General features: G+C 35.7%; 1 protein-coding gene across 11 annotated transcripts in view; it reads left to right on the top strand.

Annotated features, from left to right (window-relative positions):
- The window catches only part of NFIB (nuclear factor I B), a 222,306-nt gene that overhangs the window by 180,475 nt on the left and 24,210 nt on the right, over positions 1–17,621 (top strand). For 3 of the 11 annotated variants that reach the window (XM_081150860.1, XM_081150863.1, XM_081150856.1), the window contains exons 7-10: positions 1,794–1,928; positions 4,442–4,626; positions 8,650–8,815; positions 11,931–12,013. In XM_081150860.1, the coding sequence (XP_081006986.1) occupies positions 1,794–1,928; positions 4,442–4,626; positions 8,650–8,815; positions 11,931–12,013 (569 nt within the window). The remainder of the gene's footprint in view (positions 1–1,793; positions 1,929–4,441; positions 4,627–8,649; positions 8,816–11,930; positions 12,014–17,621) is intronic. The other 8 variants (XM_081150864.1, XM_081150861.1, XM_081150858.1 and 5 more) reach the window with 4 other exon arrangements.

Raw genomic sequence — 17,621 nt, 5'->3', positions numbered from 1 at the left:
TAATGTTGATAAAAATCAACACTGCTCAGGGTATTGAAAACAGGGCCCATCTCTCTTACCAATTGGAGTTTTCTCCTGAATTCCCTATTTCAACTAACTGCATGATACAATCTTTTACTCACCTAAGATGATCACCTTCTATGTCAGTTATTAATTGAATTGGGTTAATTCTGTTTAACTATCTATGGCAGAGATTTTTAACCTTTTTCATCTCATGGCACACATAAACTAATTACTAAAATTCTACAGCATACCAAATAATATTATATTTTTTGCTGATCTGACAAAAAAAAAAAAGGTACAGTTTTGACTCATCCACACTGGATGGCTATTATTGTGTTGACAATCTAAGGGAAAAGAGCTCAGTGACCCTGACTGAATAGTCAGGTATTGTATGTTTTAAAAATTCTTGCGGCACACCTGTTGAAAATAGCTCTGTCTCCACTCTTAATTTCAAGTTTTTGTGACCTACTTTTGGGCAGTATTAAATATTTGTGGAATGAGTGAATGATTGAATGAATGCATCCCTGAATACTTCTATTTATGGCACGTTTTACACTGTTTTATAATTCCTTTTCACTCGTCATATCCCCTCATGAGATTTTAAACTTTATTGAGGTTGAAACTGAACCTGACACACTGTTATGTCCCCAGTAACTTGTACAGTGTCTGGAATGAATTAGGCCTTCAATAAATATTTATGAATGAAAATATTAATTAATCTATCTTCTTATGTGGTCTCCATGATTGCTGTCTCCATTTTGGCTAATTCATTCTCCATGTAGTTTCTGGACAGATTGCTCTAAACTGTAAATGTGATCATAGTTTGCCCATTAATAGCTTTCCCCCATTGGAGGAAGCATTCAGACATTTATACATAAAACCCATGACTCCTTGCCATCTGCTCACCTCCTTCCTTTACCTTTGTACTTCATTCCAGGCTGTTTGTACTACTTGCATGTTTATGGCCCCCTTCCTGGGAACATTACCTCTCTCTGAGTATGTCATCCCATCCACATTTTAAACATGGTGCCACTGGGGGTGCCTTTTTTCATTTGGGGAGGCTGAGGTGATCACTGCCCCTGTGTAGTGAGGCTGGAGAAGTAGAGGCAAACACAACACCCCTGCTCTCAACACACTTCCTCCCTCTCAACTGTTGACCACCATGCTCTCCATATAATTTCTCTCTTCACTGACACTGCGTATCCCTCCAGCAGCAATTACTTTTTTTTCCTTAACACCCTTACTTTACTTGGCAAAGAGAGGAACCCAATAAATATTTGCAGAATGAGCGAATTAAGGAATGCATTTTTTTTCTATACAAGTAATGAGTTTTCCATAAAAGATGTTAAATCAATGATATACTTACCAGTGTACCCAAAGGTTGTTTCTCATATTCGCACCAGGTTTTCCTCTATTTTTTCCACTGTGTAGTCAGCAAGTCAAAAGACAAACCCCCAAATCGTATAAATCTAAGAATAAAATGCTAAAATAAAAAAGACCTTGAGGTGAACAAAGGGGCCAATGGAAACATGATAGTTTTTGAGAAGTTTGATTTACTTATTAGTAGGAATCATTCTGATAATAATTCTAATGAGGCCATGGAGATTGTTTCTGACACATATTTGAAAGGTACAACATAGCTGGATCTTTGGCCCTCAATATATATTTTGTAAAAGAGCCAAAATCACAAAAATAGTAAAATGTTGGAAATCAGATCTCTTGTTATGTTAATACGAACCTTGTAGCTTTAGAAAGTCATAAAGCTTGGGCTTTTCCCTCTTCCTTCACAGATATGTCTTCTCCGACTACTATGAAGAAGCCTGAAAAGCCGCTGTTCAGCTCTACATCTCCACAGGATTCTTCCCCAAGGTTGAGCACTTTCCCCCAGCACCACCATCCCGGAATACCTGGAGTTGCACACAGTGGTGAGGAGTTTCAAGCATAGAGGAGAAGCCTCCCTCTTTTTTGCAGAGCCCAAACCCTCAGGGATGGAGCAGAAGTTCTTATTATAGCTGTGGTGGCCATATTTTCTCAACCAAAAGAGGGAGGGTCACAATCTGATCAGATATTTTTTTCTTATCAGTATGTGAGGAAAGATCATCAAAGCCATACAATTAAATAACATTTATCTATGTATCTTTAAATTGTCTTTATTAGAAAGATTATGGTCACAAGAAATTAGAAAATATGAGGTACATGGTTATATAAAATATAGCTTCAGGGTTGGTCTTAATTCCACATATTTTACCAAGGAAAGATGTCATTTCAGTATGTTGCTGAGTTTAGAGTATTTCCAGAGGCATTAAGATATACAGAGGCTATTTCTGTATATATTATTTTCTATATGAAAATCAATATTTGGGAATGAAAATTAATCAGGAAAAATAAAAGAGATACTTTTCTTTGACAATTATTTTATGTGCACATTTTTTTCTGTGTGCTAGTACACTTGATGGTATGTCCAATATCTTAATTTAAACAGGACAAAGAATCCAATATTTCATATCTGTACATTAAGGAACAATTAATATTAAATCCCCTTTCAAAGATTCAAAGTGAGCATAAGTAATAATCAATATAAACATAAGCAATAACCTTGTAGGGTTTGTGTACGAATATGAGTGAAGAGCATGGTTAAGCTGAGCTGAGATTAAAAGCACTTTGACACCCAGTGCAAAGAAGCCCAGTCTGGCCCGGCTGGGTGGGGCTCAGCGGGTGAGGTCGACCCAGGATCCAGGGGATCGCGGTTCTATTCCTGGTCAGGGCACATTCCCGGGTTGTGGGCTCGATCTCCAGTGACTCTCTCATCATTGGTGTTTCTCTCTCTCTCCCTGTCCTTTCCTCTCCCTGAAATCAATAAAGATATATAAAAAATAAAAATTAAAAAAAATTAAAAAAGAAGCCCAGTCTAACTTAGGTGTTTGTATTTCCTTACGTTATACTTTCAAAAGTGTGGACTTCTTAAATAAAGCGATATTTTAATAAGGAGTTTGAAGAACTATGTAAGTGTTCTCTGCAGTGCATCCCTTTGATGGAAGGTGCTCAAACCTTGGTGTGAGGAAAGATTACACCAGGCGCTTGTTTCAGATGCACTGTCCCGAGCCTCACCCCTAGAAGTCCTCAGCTGGAGAGTCTGTGGTTAGGCCCAGGAATCTTCATTGTAACGACAAGTCAGAAGATCCTGAGTGCCCTGGACATTATTGGGGAAGATAAGCCATATCCCTTAAAAAGTTTTTTATTTTTTGCACATAATTACAAAGTTGGAGGTAAATTATTCCAGATGATTTTCATTTATAGGTCATGGAAAGAATCTATTTTTTCATATTGTTTGCTACATTGTCTCGTAAAACACTAAACATTTTTCATATGGTATTTCCTATGGTTTGGGTTGAAATATTAAATAAAAACAGATATTTAATCTTCACTTCTACATGCAGTATACTGGTTGGTACTCTTAATTTGTACTTATATGATTGTTTCCCTTAACGTTACAGAGATAATGATCATGCAGTTATATTCTTTCCCCATTTTTCAAACTGAAGACTTATATTTCAGAAACTAAACAATAAATTGTGGCCATACTAATGCTGAAAAGTTACAGTACAATTAAACATTGCCCACATTGCATATGTTTTATATATTATTTCCCTTTATAAAATATGTGATTTATAGATAAGTTAATGTCTATATGAAAGTATAAATTCACATTTCTGTGGGTTTTATTCTTGGTCTTATCTTAATATCTTTAAAGCTACATGTAGTAAAAGTTGGAGTAGGAAGAAACATATTTTAAGAATGTAACTCTTTTGTTATGAAAGAAACATTTTTATTAGGAGAAAGAGTTCCCAGGCTCTATGTTAAAATATTCATAAGCATTTATACAATGATCAGGTCATTATTCGGGACATTATTGTTTATTAATTATCGGCCTCCATTTTAGCCAATTACCAGCTCAGATGTATAGCGAAAATATTTATTTAAAATTGGATTACGCTTCTGTTTTGAATTTTGGTAGAAATTTGTGGATCCTCTGCCCTCTAATTAATGCTGTGACTTGGTCTGGACTTATATGAGACAAAGACTTTCTAATCAAAGAACATGTTCTAATGGGGAATAACTTTGCTTACAGAAATGTTTTATGAAGTATTGGCCTAACTTATGAAAAAGAAAATTCTTTTTTTAGTCATTCATAATTCTAGAAAGCAAGACTGTTAACTCCCTATAGTGAGGGTTGTGTGTTTGTGTCTGTGTGTGCTTAGCAGTACTGGCATTGAGAGTAAGAGTAAAAGATCAACTGCCGTTTTAGGAGAGTTTGGTTAAATCATGGGGGGAAATGAATAGCTATTGTTTTTATAGTTTCACAGCATACTTTAGGATCAGAATGGAGCATTAAAGAAAACAGCTAACGAGTCTCTCTCTCCTCTTGTATCTTCTGCAGTCATCTCAACTCGAACTCCACCTCCACCCTCACCGTTGCCATTTCCAACACAAGCTATTCTTCCTCCAGCCCCATCGAGCTACTTTTCTCATCCAACAATCAGATATCCTCCCCACCTGAATCCTCAGGATACTCTGAAGAACTACGTACCTTCTTATGACCCATCCAGTCCGCAAACCAGCCAGGTAAAAATGAGAGAGAAAATAAGATTAGGGCTTAAGGGAGATGGAACAGGTCTAACTCTAAGACATGGAGCTTACTCAGACAGTGATGTCTGACAGAACAACAAGCTTTTGAAATCCATCTTCAGGAAATGTCTTGGTGACTCAATAAGTTTTTATTTAAAGGTGGCTGAATGACAGGTAGGAAGTATGTTGCCCCAAAGGGGCACATTTGTGAAGATGTTTTTGGTTTGATGTTTTGGGATTTTTATTGACTGAAGAGAAAGTTTATGCAGAAAGTCCATTGACAAAAAAGCTCTGAGCTGGAGTTCACACCTCTGAAATACCTGGCTTGACACAGGGACAAAGTGCTTATTTCAGGCAGGAGCAAGGTATGTGCTAAAATAAACACACACAAAAGAACTTACAGTTGTATTTATAGACTAACTATTAGGTATTAAAATAAGCTTTGGTAATGTAAACATTCTCAGTGTTTGATGACTACTTGAATATTCTTTGCACAGACACGACTACGTTTAATAATGAGTGACATTACCAGAAGTGTCTTTTTTTTTTTTTTTGGTAAACATTGTGCAGTGGTTTTAGGGATTCATTGAGTGTAGTGACTCATGTGCCTTCCTCACTCCCTAAACATGTGGTTTCTTCTGTGAAGAGGTTGCTTCATAGAGATTTGGTATAAGAAGATTTTCCACAGTCGAGTAGATAGTCCTTGTGCCAAAGCTGGGTCTGTCAATAATCCTAATATCCCAAATCTGCAGTGCAATTCTGATCATGTGGTCTGGTGTTTGGCTTTGCCGCTTTACCCCGAAGACTCCTTATTATACCTTTTCATGCTCTGAGGGATTTTCATAAACATTCCGTTATTAATGCTGTTCAGTTCTTAAAATGCCAGTAAGTAGTATGTGTGTATTAATTTAGATTTAACAAAGAAATATCTTTAAAAAACACAACCAAAAACCTTTAGACTTAATTTAATGGTTAAAATGAAGCAAAATGGTCTTTCTGAATGTTTTATTTTGAATAACAACATGCCCAACGCCATTTGGGTTACTTAGAAAGTTACCTGTTCTTTTAGCTCCATTGACTAATAATACTAAGCTAAGTATACCATCCTCAAATTTTGAATTTGAAGTTAAACTATTTGTAGTTTAGAAGAGAATGTCCAAATGGTGTGGCTCTTTTAATGACTGTAATACTACTTGCTAAGTAAAACAGTGGGATCTTAGTCTGTCAGTTTAGAAATAAGATTTACTGTTAGAGCATGGATTCAAAAGTCACAGTTCCATAGAGCATTCTGCTAGACTCAGCTGGGAACAGTGTGCACAAGGTCTGATTTTAATTTGTATAGAATTTCCATGAATAACAAAGTCTAATTAAGACATCCATTAAAAGTCCTTAACGTTAATTCAGTGTGGAAAATCTTAAGAGTTCCATTGGATTTTTTTTTTTTAACTGATGTCTTAATTAGGCGCTGTTAGGGGAAAAATTATGCAAATTAAAATCAGGCCCTTAGTGTTACGCATTTCTTTAATTATTCAGTGCTTGTTTTATGTATATTTCAATTTCTTTATAAGTTAAGAGGGGATATTAGGTGATAATCTGACTATATTGTTCTCAGTTTTTCTTCATATTTCCAAGGTAAAGATCCAGCTTCTAAGAGAAGTATCTTACTCTCATCTCAATTAACAGAAAAATCCCCTCTTAGGATTTTGTACAACAGGAGCAATGGACTAAGTAGGATAATCCTTTCCTAATGCTGTTCAAGTTTATCTTCAGATGAGATGTCTTTTCATATCTACAGTATGAAAGTTCATCTATTGGCAGCGTTAAAAGAGAAGCTTTATAGTCTAGCTTCGTCTGAACTAGTAGAAAACTGAAAAGAAATAACCCTCTCTTTCTTCTGAATCTAAGTTTCAGAGAGGTTGACTGTGTTGGCTTGGGAATTCGATTTCTCTGCTGCTTTTATTATTATTTTTAAATGAATCATCTGTGGTTCATGTTGATTCAGCTTCAGTAGACAAAGCTTGCAGAATGGGTAAGGTGATATATTCTGTCACAGCCTTTTCTTGACATTATTGTCATTCTTCTGTCCCATGCTCTCAGGTAGGTACTGCTTAACTGCTTTGGTGGACACAGTATACAGAAATGCTTTTTACCACTGACTGTACCAGCAACGATAGAGCGAGTCTGTTCTCTCTTGAGTGAGATATATAAAGCAGTCTTTTGCAGTGTTCAGATTACTAGAAGTTGATGGTCTACTTTAGAAACAAACTTTTTTCCCCTTGAAAGGAAAAATGGGACTTTGTAGTGCACTGCAGATTTTTTTTTGAAGGAACATTATATCTGCTTTGATGTTTGACTCCACCTCAAAACCAATTAATTTGCATTTCGAAATGGATTCTTGATATTAACCTTTTTAGGTTTAAAAATTGAAAAAGAAAAAGAGTACTTGTTCACCTGTAGCCAGGGTTTTCTTCCCAGTGTCGTCCAGCACGGCACTGATTTTGATTGTTAAGTCAAGCCACTGAGGTGCCTTGTCCTCCCCACAGCAGTTTGGAGATTAATTACATTGCTGCTGCACCAATTAGGGTGAGACAGTCATGCTATTTAATGGAATATTTTAAATAAAATTAGTTTAAATATATAACTCTCATAGGCTTCTGTAGGGGGAAACTCTGGTCAATTTTCCTGACATAAAGTTAAATGCTTAAAATTACTTGTGATGGAATAGTCAGGATATTTAAGAAGTCCATTTTCTTTATAGAATAAATAATATGGCCTCTGGGGAGCTCAATCGAAGCCCTAGTTTGTGTCTCTGAGTTACAGTATTTAAGTGTTATTAGCTGTTCCTCTTTTTCTCTAAAATGTCTACTTGTAAATTACGTGCAGGTATTTAGATAAATATTCTGCTTCATTGCTTTCTTTGCTTTTAGCAGTGCAGATTATTAAGACTAAATATTTGTAGAAAATGCCCTCATAGCAAATTGTTATGTACACCATGCAGTGGAGAATTCCAACATGAGCGTTAATTAAAAATAGCATTCTCTGTCTAGAAAAATTCATTCAAGTGTTTCTTCAAACAGTGTACCTTTAGGATTTTGTCTCCTACCACAGACACTATTTTTGTACCTGGGGCTAAAGCTCAGATAATAATATCTTTTCTGTCATTGCCCAGGGGATTTTCTCAGTTAATTCCCACAAATGTCAACAATAAACACTCTGTGTAACTCTTCATACCCAACAATGGAAGAGGAACTCAAATAACAGAGTGCATTTGATTGCCCTCCGCTTGACTTCAGCACATTTTAATTTCCTATGGAAATCTTTTATTTGTAGGTATAAGGTCAGACCTAGTTCAGCATTTTATATCATTGTATGGATCTGAAGTTTTAAATGCTCTAAATATCGTTCTGCTTGTATTACTAAATCATCCAAAGTTGAGTGGAGATCCTAGAATTTAAATTGCTGATGTGTATGTCTGAGTGTAGCTGTGTGTGAGCAAGAGCTAGAGGTTCTGTGTGCAGAAGAATGGGCCTTGACCATAATTGATAGAAATTACTCAGTTTGATGTGTTTGATAGCCTAGATATTCTTGTTTTCCTTGTATCACTGATATTATCATTCAGGTGAAAGCTGTGTTCTGAAAGCCATAACTGACTCAGTGTAGAAGATGAGGGGCAGAGCAGAAGCACTGGTTCTAATTCACGTTACGTCAGTAAGGACCAGCATTTAAGTCTCAACTTGAGCTTTCTGGACTACTACATGAAGATTAGTTCTGCTTGGCTCTTGGGGGTGCTGTAAAGACAGTTAACCTATATGAAGTGCTCTGAAGGTGAAGACTTTCAAATGCTGCTGCTTCGTATTACTACTAACCATTGATCAACCTCTTGGATGCAGGCTTGAGAGGGCGTGCATGGCGATTACTCAGTGTGCTGGGTCCACTCGGCTGGGTGTGCCAAGTGGAGTTGTTGGACAACGTGACTGCCTTTTGGATTGTTTCACCCGGCGTTCTGTTTTTGTTTTGTAGCCTAACAGCAGTGGTCAAGTAGTAGGGAAAGTGCCTGGCCATTTCACTCCTGTCTTGGCACCCTCTCCCCATCCCAGTGCAGTGCGACCTGTGACCCTGACCATGACAGATACTAAACCCATCACTACATCCACTGAAGGTGAGGCAGCTTCACCTACAGCAACCAGTAAGTATTTCTGTAGGAAATGAGAAATGTCCATCAAAGGCACCATTGGATATCTGGTCCAAGGTGGAAAACACAGCAACTTTTCCAGCTACCCAACCAGATGGAGATTTCTCATTTACGTGGAACCAGCAGGCATGTTCCTGGCCTGGTAATCACATGCTCTCTCTTATCAAATTTGAGTCAGTGCATCAGATTTGAAAAGGGAGAAGCCTAATTGTTTGAGTAAATAGCTATAACAAAAATAATGTCATGCCTGCTTGTTCAAGGTCTACATTGAAAATGCACTGGATAACATAATGCAGAGTACAAGGGTTTTATATCACCCAAAGACAGATTAGATAATTGTTGCTCACTGGGGCATTCCTATAGGAATCAAGCCCATTCACAAGGCAGACTGAATCAGTGCCTCTGTAAGATAATTGCATGTTTATATTACTGTAGGTTATGTCATTGTGAGAAACAATCACACAGTGTTGTGTGCAGAAAGTACCTCAAAGCTTAGTAGTATTAGGCACATGTAAGCTACCTGCACTTTCTTTGTCTTCAACTTAAAAAAAATTTATTTTTATTTTTTTATCTATCATATAGTACATCAGGTACTATGCTTTTTAGCGTGGCCTTAACATTTTAAATGTCAGAGAGTTAGCCAGTGAACTTACATAGCACAGACCAATAATTCGAATGATTCCTTTGCTGCTTTGCATAGAATACTCATAAGTACACAGGGAATTACAGCCCAGTTTTTCAATTGGCTTTATTCAAACTACCAGCTTCCTAGAACTGAAGCTGGTGTACACAGATGGGTAGAGTGGAATGGTTGAAGTTCCTGTCAGGAGGAATTAGCAAGCTCCTCGTCAATTATAGGTGCTATATCTTAAATTCAGAGCTTCCATGATCTTACCTAGAGCAAGGAAATCCCCATGCTCTGGAAATTTCTATGTGAGATTGCAGAGCCAATTGGAGACACCACAGGCTCACTCTTCCTCTGCTATTGGAAAAATGATCTTTTTTTTAAAAAAATGGAAGGAACCCAGGAAGGAACCTATAAGAAAATTGGACAATGCTTTCAGTATACAATGAATTCAGCATTTCTTTCTCAAAATTCATGAGGCCCCAGAACCTAATAATTCCATGTAGGCTTTTAATTCCCATAAATAATCATTAAATACTTAGTAATTGATTTGTTGGTAAAGAATCTTACACTAGTGAACACTTTCCTGAATGTCTAGATGGATGAGACCCAAACAATGAAGGCTAAAAATTCTTTAGTTCTGAAGGTTAGATATGTACGTTACAATCACTAGAATGATACATCCAGAGTTTAAGAGTGGATGTCTTAGCATCTTTGAACAAACAAGCCAGCAATTTAAATAAATGGAAATGGAAAACAAATACTTTTGTAAAAGTAGTTCAAAGACTATCACAGGATAAATGATCAAAACCAAGTTCCAGAAACTTCTGGTACCTATTCATATAATGATATTAATAGATGAGATTCAAGGGAATTACAGACCCAAGTTATTACAGCTCACTTATGGGAGTACAGTCAGCCTGTTTGTTAATTAATTCTTCTTATACTCACATACAGATTGATCAAAAAGAAATTGGATTTGACTAATAACATTACAAAATATTCGAAAGATGGCTGCATCAGTCCATTTTCCACTCCTGCATTAAAATATACCGTGTTATTTTTCTTTCCTAGAAACACACTTGTAGCTCCAGCTTCCCAGGCACCACTGACCATGAGAAATTGGTCTTTGAATTGATAAGTCAGTACAATTAAAGATAACACAGAAGCCACAGAAGCCTCCGTTTCATGGCTGCAAGCACAGACTTGGTGCCAGCTCTGTAATGGTGAGGCATGGCTGTCCAACTGTGCATTGAATTCCGGAGACCTGGATTCTGACTGGGGGCCACTGGCTCATATGGCTGCCCTCGTGTGGGCCCTTTTCCAGGAATAATTAAAGGGTGAATTGTGAGCATCTTCACTATTTAAAAAAGTTCACCTAAAAATGCCTCGATAAATCAGATTCTGCAGACCTAATGAACATGGCAGAATGAAATATATTGGTTTTTAAAAAACCTTTTTAAAATTGATGTCTGGATTCCTCATTGATCTGATAGTTTTAAACCAAACGTTTTAGTTTTTTCACACCTATAAATGTAACATAAATGGTGAACATTTAGTTCTGTTTAATATGACTTGAAGCAGTGGGACTGCTGAAGATATATTAGTTCTTTCCTTGTGAAAGAAACAAAAATATTTAGGAATAGGGAGATTTTTTTCTTTTTTGGGAAGGGGGAAAATTCACTCTATACCAAAAAGTACATGTACAAAGAGTACTTAGTGCAAGGTGAGGCCGTATAATTTAAGGAGTATCCACCATATGTATTTACTACCTGGTGGCCATATATTTTGACAAGATGCCATCACCTCCAGTCACAAGAAATAGACTTTTTGTGCTTGTGGGAAAGAAAGAAAAATTTTAAAAAACATTTCTCTCCAACTTAAGGTAATTTTCCCATAAAATAAAATACTGAGCTAATTCATTCTATATGATATAATAAAAAATAGGCTTCTCTATGTTAGGAATATTAGATTTTCTTTTTAGCGAGACTTTTAAGCAAGACGTTTCTCATCCTATATCATCAAGCGCATCTGCTTACATCCAATCATTAAAACCTCACTCATTCCTGACAGACTTTCAGTCTGCTCTTACATTTAGCATCAGGGGTCACCATTGATTATTCCATTATTAGACAATTAATATCTAGTGAAAAGGTCCATCTAGGAAAAGATCCCTTTTATTTAGCTAGTCCTTGGGACTCCTGCAAGACTAACTGGAGCACGTAAGTGTGAGATGCCCTCACCAAAGGATGGATATGATTTACCGGATAGATTTTCGGGGCGGGGGATAAAGTAGTGGCTTTGAGGTCAACTACCATTTCTTTTATATCACTCAGTGTTCACTCAGACAAAAGAGAAGAGAAATAGAGACACTTTTTTTTTTTTGGTTGCTAGTCCCACTTCTCTGGGTTTCGTTGACATGGAGAGGGTGTTCATTCTGATAGTTCACAATTTTTATCTTTGTTTTTGTTCTTCCTTAATCAGCCTACACAGCCTCAGGCACATCTCAAGCCAATCGATATGTGGGACTAAGCCCAAGAGACCCATCCTTCCTACATCAGCAACAGGTGGGCAAGTTTCACCCAGGTGTGACGGTGTAGCCACGCTTTCGCATTGGTGCTTCCTCCGTGCTCTCTCAGATCTGGACTCAGAACGGGCTCACGGGGCTTCTGAGAAAGAAACTGATCATTTCATTTTCCAAATTATTTTCTCATTTATCCTTTGTTTCTTGCCTCTCTGAACAGGGTTTCTCAAATTGGCTCAAGACCTTTTTCATTCCTGTAGCAAATATCGACGACATTTAGGAATCACAGTATTTCAACCAAACGGTACTTTTCTCAGTCTTACTGGCTGTTGAGAAGGTACCAGCCTATAGTTTTCAAAGACAAAATTTAAAAACTGATTTAAAAGCCAATTAGAGTAGAAGCAGTACACTATTTGTGTTTTTGAGTTCTTTCAAATTTTCCAGATGTTTTACTCCCCATTTTGTTACTTTCATCCAAGAAGATGAGTTATGAAGCTAAAATCTCAGGCGACACATCATTCCTATTTTAATAGGTTTAAATTGGTTTACTGATTTCAGATGTGATAAAACACTTTTTTTTGGTTCTGGTTTCTTACATCATTTATGTTTCAAGTAGCATTTTAAATTTCACATCTCATTAATGCTGTAAATTTAATGCAAATGAAGTGTTTACCCAGACTGTGAAAATATACAGCCAGGATTAATGGTGGCTTATAAACAAATTAGCCACAGTCAAAAGCATGGACCATACCCACACAGAAATCCCACGATTCCAGTTACAGGATAACAGAAATAATTCTAACCACTTCAGAATATAAATATGTTTTATGATGCATATGTTTGCTATGCTCAAGTTTTGATAGCAGAGCAGTTTGAAATTAGCAGTGTGCAAAATATTACTTAGGGAAAAATAGGCTATGATGAGTAAGAAAGAGCTGGTATTAGCTGACCTGCTCTCCAATGATAATACTAGTTGTATGTGCATACGTGTGAGTTTTTACATAGGTAGTAGGCCTGCACAGGTACTCAGTGAGCTGCTTTTGTTCTAAACCTGCCCCCTCAGCTTACGCTCGCTGTGCCTGTCTTCACTGTGCTTCTGGGGCATTCCCGAGTCCTGCCCAGTTGCAGGCTGAGGTGCCAGACTGCATATATGAAAGGTCGCCCCATGCAGAGTTCAGAGAAAATCATAAAGACGATAGCTTATTTAAGATACTTGACGTTTTGCCAGGTTTAAAGAAAGCAAAACAAAACAAAACAAAAGAGTGAGGTCTAACTGAAAACATCTGTACACAGTTAGGAAAATACCAAGTAATAATTAGCGGTTTTGCCAGCCATTGGCTTTTTAACATAATTCTCTGGAATGCTGCTTTTTTTCACCTCTAAAATTGCTGTAATACGAAATGTGTTATAATTACTATAATATGGTTCTGTTTGACAAATGTATATGTTCATTGTATTTTTTAAAAAACATATGCAGGATTTATAGGTTTAGAAACTTGTTCTTTTAAAAATCATTCCACATATTTTCAGAAATATTTTTGTCATGGGATTTGCATTCTTTATGACACATCTCTAATTTCCAGTTAATTTTTAATTCATAGAAAGGTGCCTCCATTGTTTAAACCTTTTACCCCAAATACGTTTAGAATATTATAAACAAATCCATGTATTTAGAAACAATCTTCCCCTCTCCATGCCCTACCCTATGGAAGCTTTAATTCTTTTAACACTATGATTACTAACATTAGAGTTTCATGTAATTATGACAAAAAAATCATTATATACAAGTTATGTCTCCTTTCACATGTACAAGGATAAATCAAGAATACTTAGCAAGCATCATGAAAACATGAGTCTTAATGTAGACAGGGTTCTGAGCACATTTTAATTGAATATATATATGAGTTCCAGAACTTGTTTCATCAAGACCACCAACTTGTTATGTAAGTGTCAAGTAAGACACCTTACTATATAAATATGATTTTTTGATCAACTGTGGTTGACATTTATAGTATATATGTGTTGATCTTTGGAAGAAAAAACTATATAAGCTTCATAGCTAAAACTGGAATGGTCAATTTTAAATACCATGCAGTCAGATAAGTTGTCCTCAATTTAATGAAAGAGTTAGTGCTCCTTTTTGAATTGAAGAAACCCAATATGCCAAATTCATAATGAGCTACAGTTTTGAGGCATGACGAAAATGAATGTATATGTCTCTCATACTATACATGTATATTACTAAACAAAGTCTCTAGTTAAAAAGCTTATTACTTTTATCCTTTCAAATTTTAAAAGAATCATAGAGATGAAGTTTTATGTTTACTGTCCTGGAACAAGAGGGACAGAAATAGTCTAAATGACTTCAGTTAGAGTAAAGGTTATTCTCTTCTACAGCAGAAATGAGATTGATTTACTGTGTCCTTTCATTACTTTACAAAGATTTAAAAGAGACCACTCTTCTAGCAGCAGGTTCTAAATGCATTTGGTTTAAAGTACTCAGTGATGAATGAAAAGGAAAATCAAGGGGTACATGAAATAAAGGTAATCAATCATTTTATATTAGCTAGGAGAAATTCAAAATTAGAAAGGCAATGGTTTTAGTCTGAGAGGGCCCTTTTAAACATTCCCCATAGCCTTTAATATACATGACCTCGTAAGAATGAATATTGTCACCAGGTACATTCTTCAGTTCATTGGCGGCTGCTTTATAAAGATTTATCCTTTTAGGTTATGAAAAGTATTGATGTGCATTGTTGAGTTCTATTTTTTCTTAGAGAAGAGCTTTAATATATAACCTACATAAATTAGAGCTAACAATAAATTTTAAATTGCTGAATAATTTTGACTATCATAAAAATCTTTCCACAAAATGACATTAAAGCAGAGCTTTCAGTATAGTCATTGAATATTGGCATTCTTAAATTGAGATGGAATATATTACAATTAACCCTGCATTTCACTTGTAAGAGTAATACATTCATGTTTGCAAATCTGAATACTAAAAGTATATGCTTTTATACCCATTAACTTGTCACACATGCAGTTGTTATTAGGAATTATACATCTCTGTGCTCCTTTTGATAATGGTTTTTACAGATTAATACTGGTTGCTAACGGCCTTGAAATACTAGTTTTTCTTCTGACACAGGAATTTCACCTATCACTGTAAATATGATGTCTCATTTGAATCTAAAAAATAAAATCACATAATCATGAAGAATACTATAAAAAAAGATTCATGGAAATGAGTTGTTAATTTGACATTAAAAACAATTCTAATTAGTCATAATAATCAGCTCTTGTCAACTGATCAGGACTTTAAAATTTTCCTTTATCTCTTAACACAATCATTGTCCAAGGTCTGAAACTAGACTGTCTTCGGGGTGATTGGCTTAGTTCATGCATTCCTTATTGGCATGCGGAAAATTAAAATCAGGACTTCAATTGGAGCTTCATTCTTCTTTATCTTTTCTATTGGAAGATGGTGTGGTGGCTTGAAGAACTCATGGGTCCTGCTTTAGCAAACTGAACTCTTTAGTTTCTGCTAAGAAATGTCTTTTTATGATTTGGAACTTTTTTAGGAGTGTCAAGGCCTCCTCTCTGACTTAGCTTCATAGAAGTCTAGTAGAATGCAGTTTCCTTTCCTCCTATAATTCATGCACACACTGTGCACATTCATTGTGATAGACAGTGAGGGAACTCCATTTCCCAAGTTCTGTTTCTGAGTAAAGTGGAACTATAGAACAGAGTGATGGGTGTTGCTTAGAAAATACAGAAATTATAACCCAGTCTAACAATTTTAGCCTAAATGGCGAGTATGAGACAACTGACTTGAATTAGCACCAATTCCTGATCTGGTCAACCTCATAATGAATTTGCTAAATTGCAGGCCTTCTTTCTTTGCTATCAGAGAAAGTTTGGTAATATAAGAGGGTCTAGTTAACTTGATTATCAACATTATATTTGAGTGTAAGGCCATAGTAAAAATACAAATCTTTACTATTATGTGTCAATATGACATATATAAAAACCTTATTGCAAGTTGTATATAAAAGTTTGTGGCTAAGGAGCTTCTTATTTAGAAGTAAAAGATGACTATTTGAACTAGCTGTTGAAGTGCATGTTGACCTTTGATACAGAGTTGAGATTTTAGACGGCACCGATGGGAGGTCACTTTTGCCTTCCCTAAGTGAGACAACAAAATCAAGTAAGCTCTAGTTTTATAGACACCAGGCTTATTTTCATAATCTCAAAGTCATAAGCTCCTGATTATAGTTACTACTTATTATTAGGCTAATGAATGAATGTCCTGAGCAGCTCAGGTCCTTGCATTCCTGATCATAATTGCATGGATTTTAGTGGTGCTTGAGCTTCATTCAGCATGTTATATCTCTTGCATGACTATATAATACTATTATTCCAATGTCAATTACTGGGTTACTTTATATCAAAAGATTTTGAACACTTTTCTTGATATAATTTTGAAACTAGAATTTGAAAGTACTTTTTATTACACTGAAAATTTCTGTTATACCAAATGGTTCTTTAAAGAAGTTGCTTCTATAGGATTTAAAAAAAAAAATTAATATATTAATTGAAACTTCTATATAATATTTGTCCTGGCAAATGAAATGGCAAAGCCAAAGTTAGGTACATTAAAACCACTGAAAGGTAGTTTTCTTTATTAGAGGCAAGCAATTAAAAGAACACAAGTGGACTATCAACAAACTTTTCAATAAAGTCAGGAAGCAGGCTATCAACACTTGGGCTGTTCTTATTGTGTCTGTTATCATAATTGACAGCTTGACGCAAAACCCTATCATATGACTTCTGGGTAGGTATGTAAATGGATAAGAGGTCACTTTTCACATATGCTGGTTGGAAAGGAAACACATTTAAAGGAAGTTTCAGTCAAAATAACGGCTATGCAAATGTTTAGCATTTTGGCTATTTCTTAAATTTTAAAAAAACCTCCTGTGGTCTGTCTTTTATCATTCATTCATTCATTTATTCAATAACTTTACTGGTTATCAAAGGCTAACATCCAGATAAACTATTCTAATGTAAAAATAGTTACTGAATATTTTTTTTACTGAAACCTTAAATATATATTTACTGAAACCTTACACAAGGGAAAAGTGATTTTCTTTTCTGAAAATCCTAGCTTTAAAAGATCTAAGTTGAATCAGGGAAGTAGAGGAAATTCAGAAGGTTATATAATTCTAGACATTGTAGCTTTAAATATTATTGGGCTGCACATGAAGGATATGGTAGGAAAAGAACAGTGACAGGCAAACTGGTGTCCTGGGTGAGAACCAGGGATTAGGAGTCAGGAGGTTGGTTTTAGTGTTTACGCGAACAAGAAATGTCTAACCTTAGACAAGTCCTTAAACAGTCCTGTCTTGTATCCTTATTTTGAAAATGAAAATGAAATTGAACTACTCAATCTTTAAGTTCCCTTGAAATCTTAAACTTTGCAAGTTAAAATAGCTTCCATCTAAAGAAAACCTTTCACTTTCTAATACTTAAGATTTAGGGTCAGTAATGGTTATTTAGTTCATGGACTATACATTCCCATTTAACTTCATTCTACCATGCTCATTAACTTAAACATCAAGAAGCATGGGTTTCAGAAATTGACATTAGAA

Source organism: Miniopterus schreibersii (genome assembly GCF_964146895.1).
Source record: "Miniopterus schreibersii genome assembly, chromosome: 11".
NCBI classification, from domain to species: Eukaryota; Metazoa; Chordata; class Mammalia; order Chiroptera; family Miniopteridae; genus Miniopterus; species Miniopterus schreibersii.
Note: the sequence above shows the minus strand (reverse complement) of the source record. Positions and strands in the feature narration are given on the sequence as shown.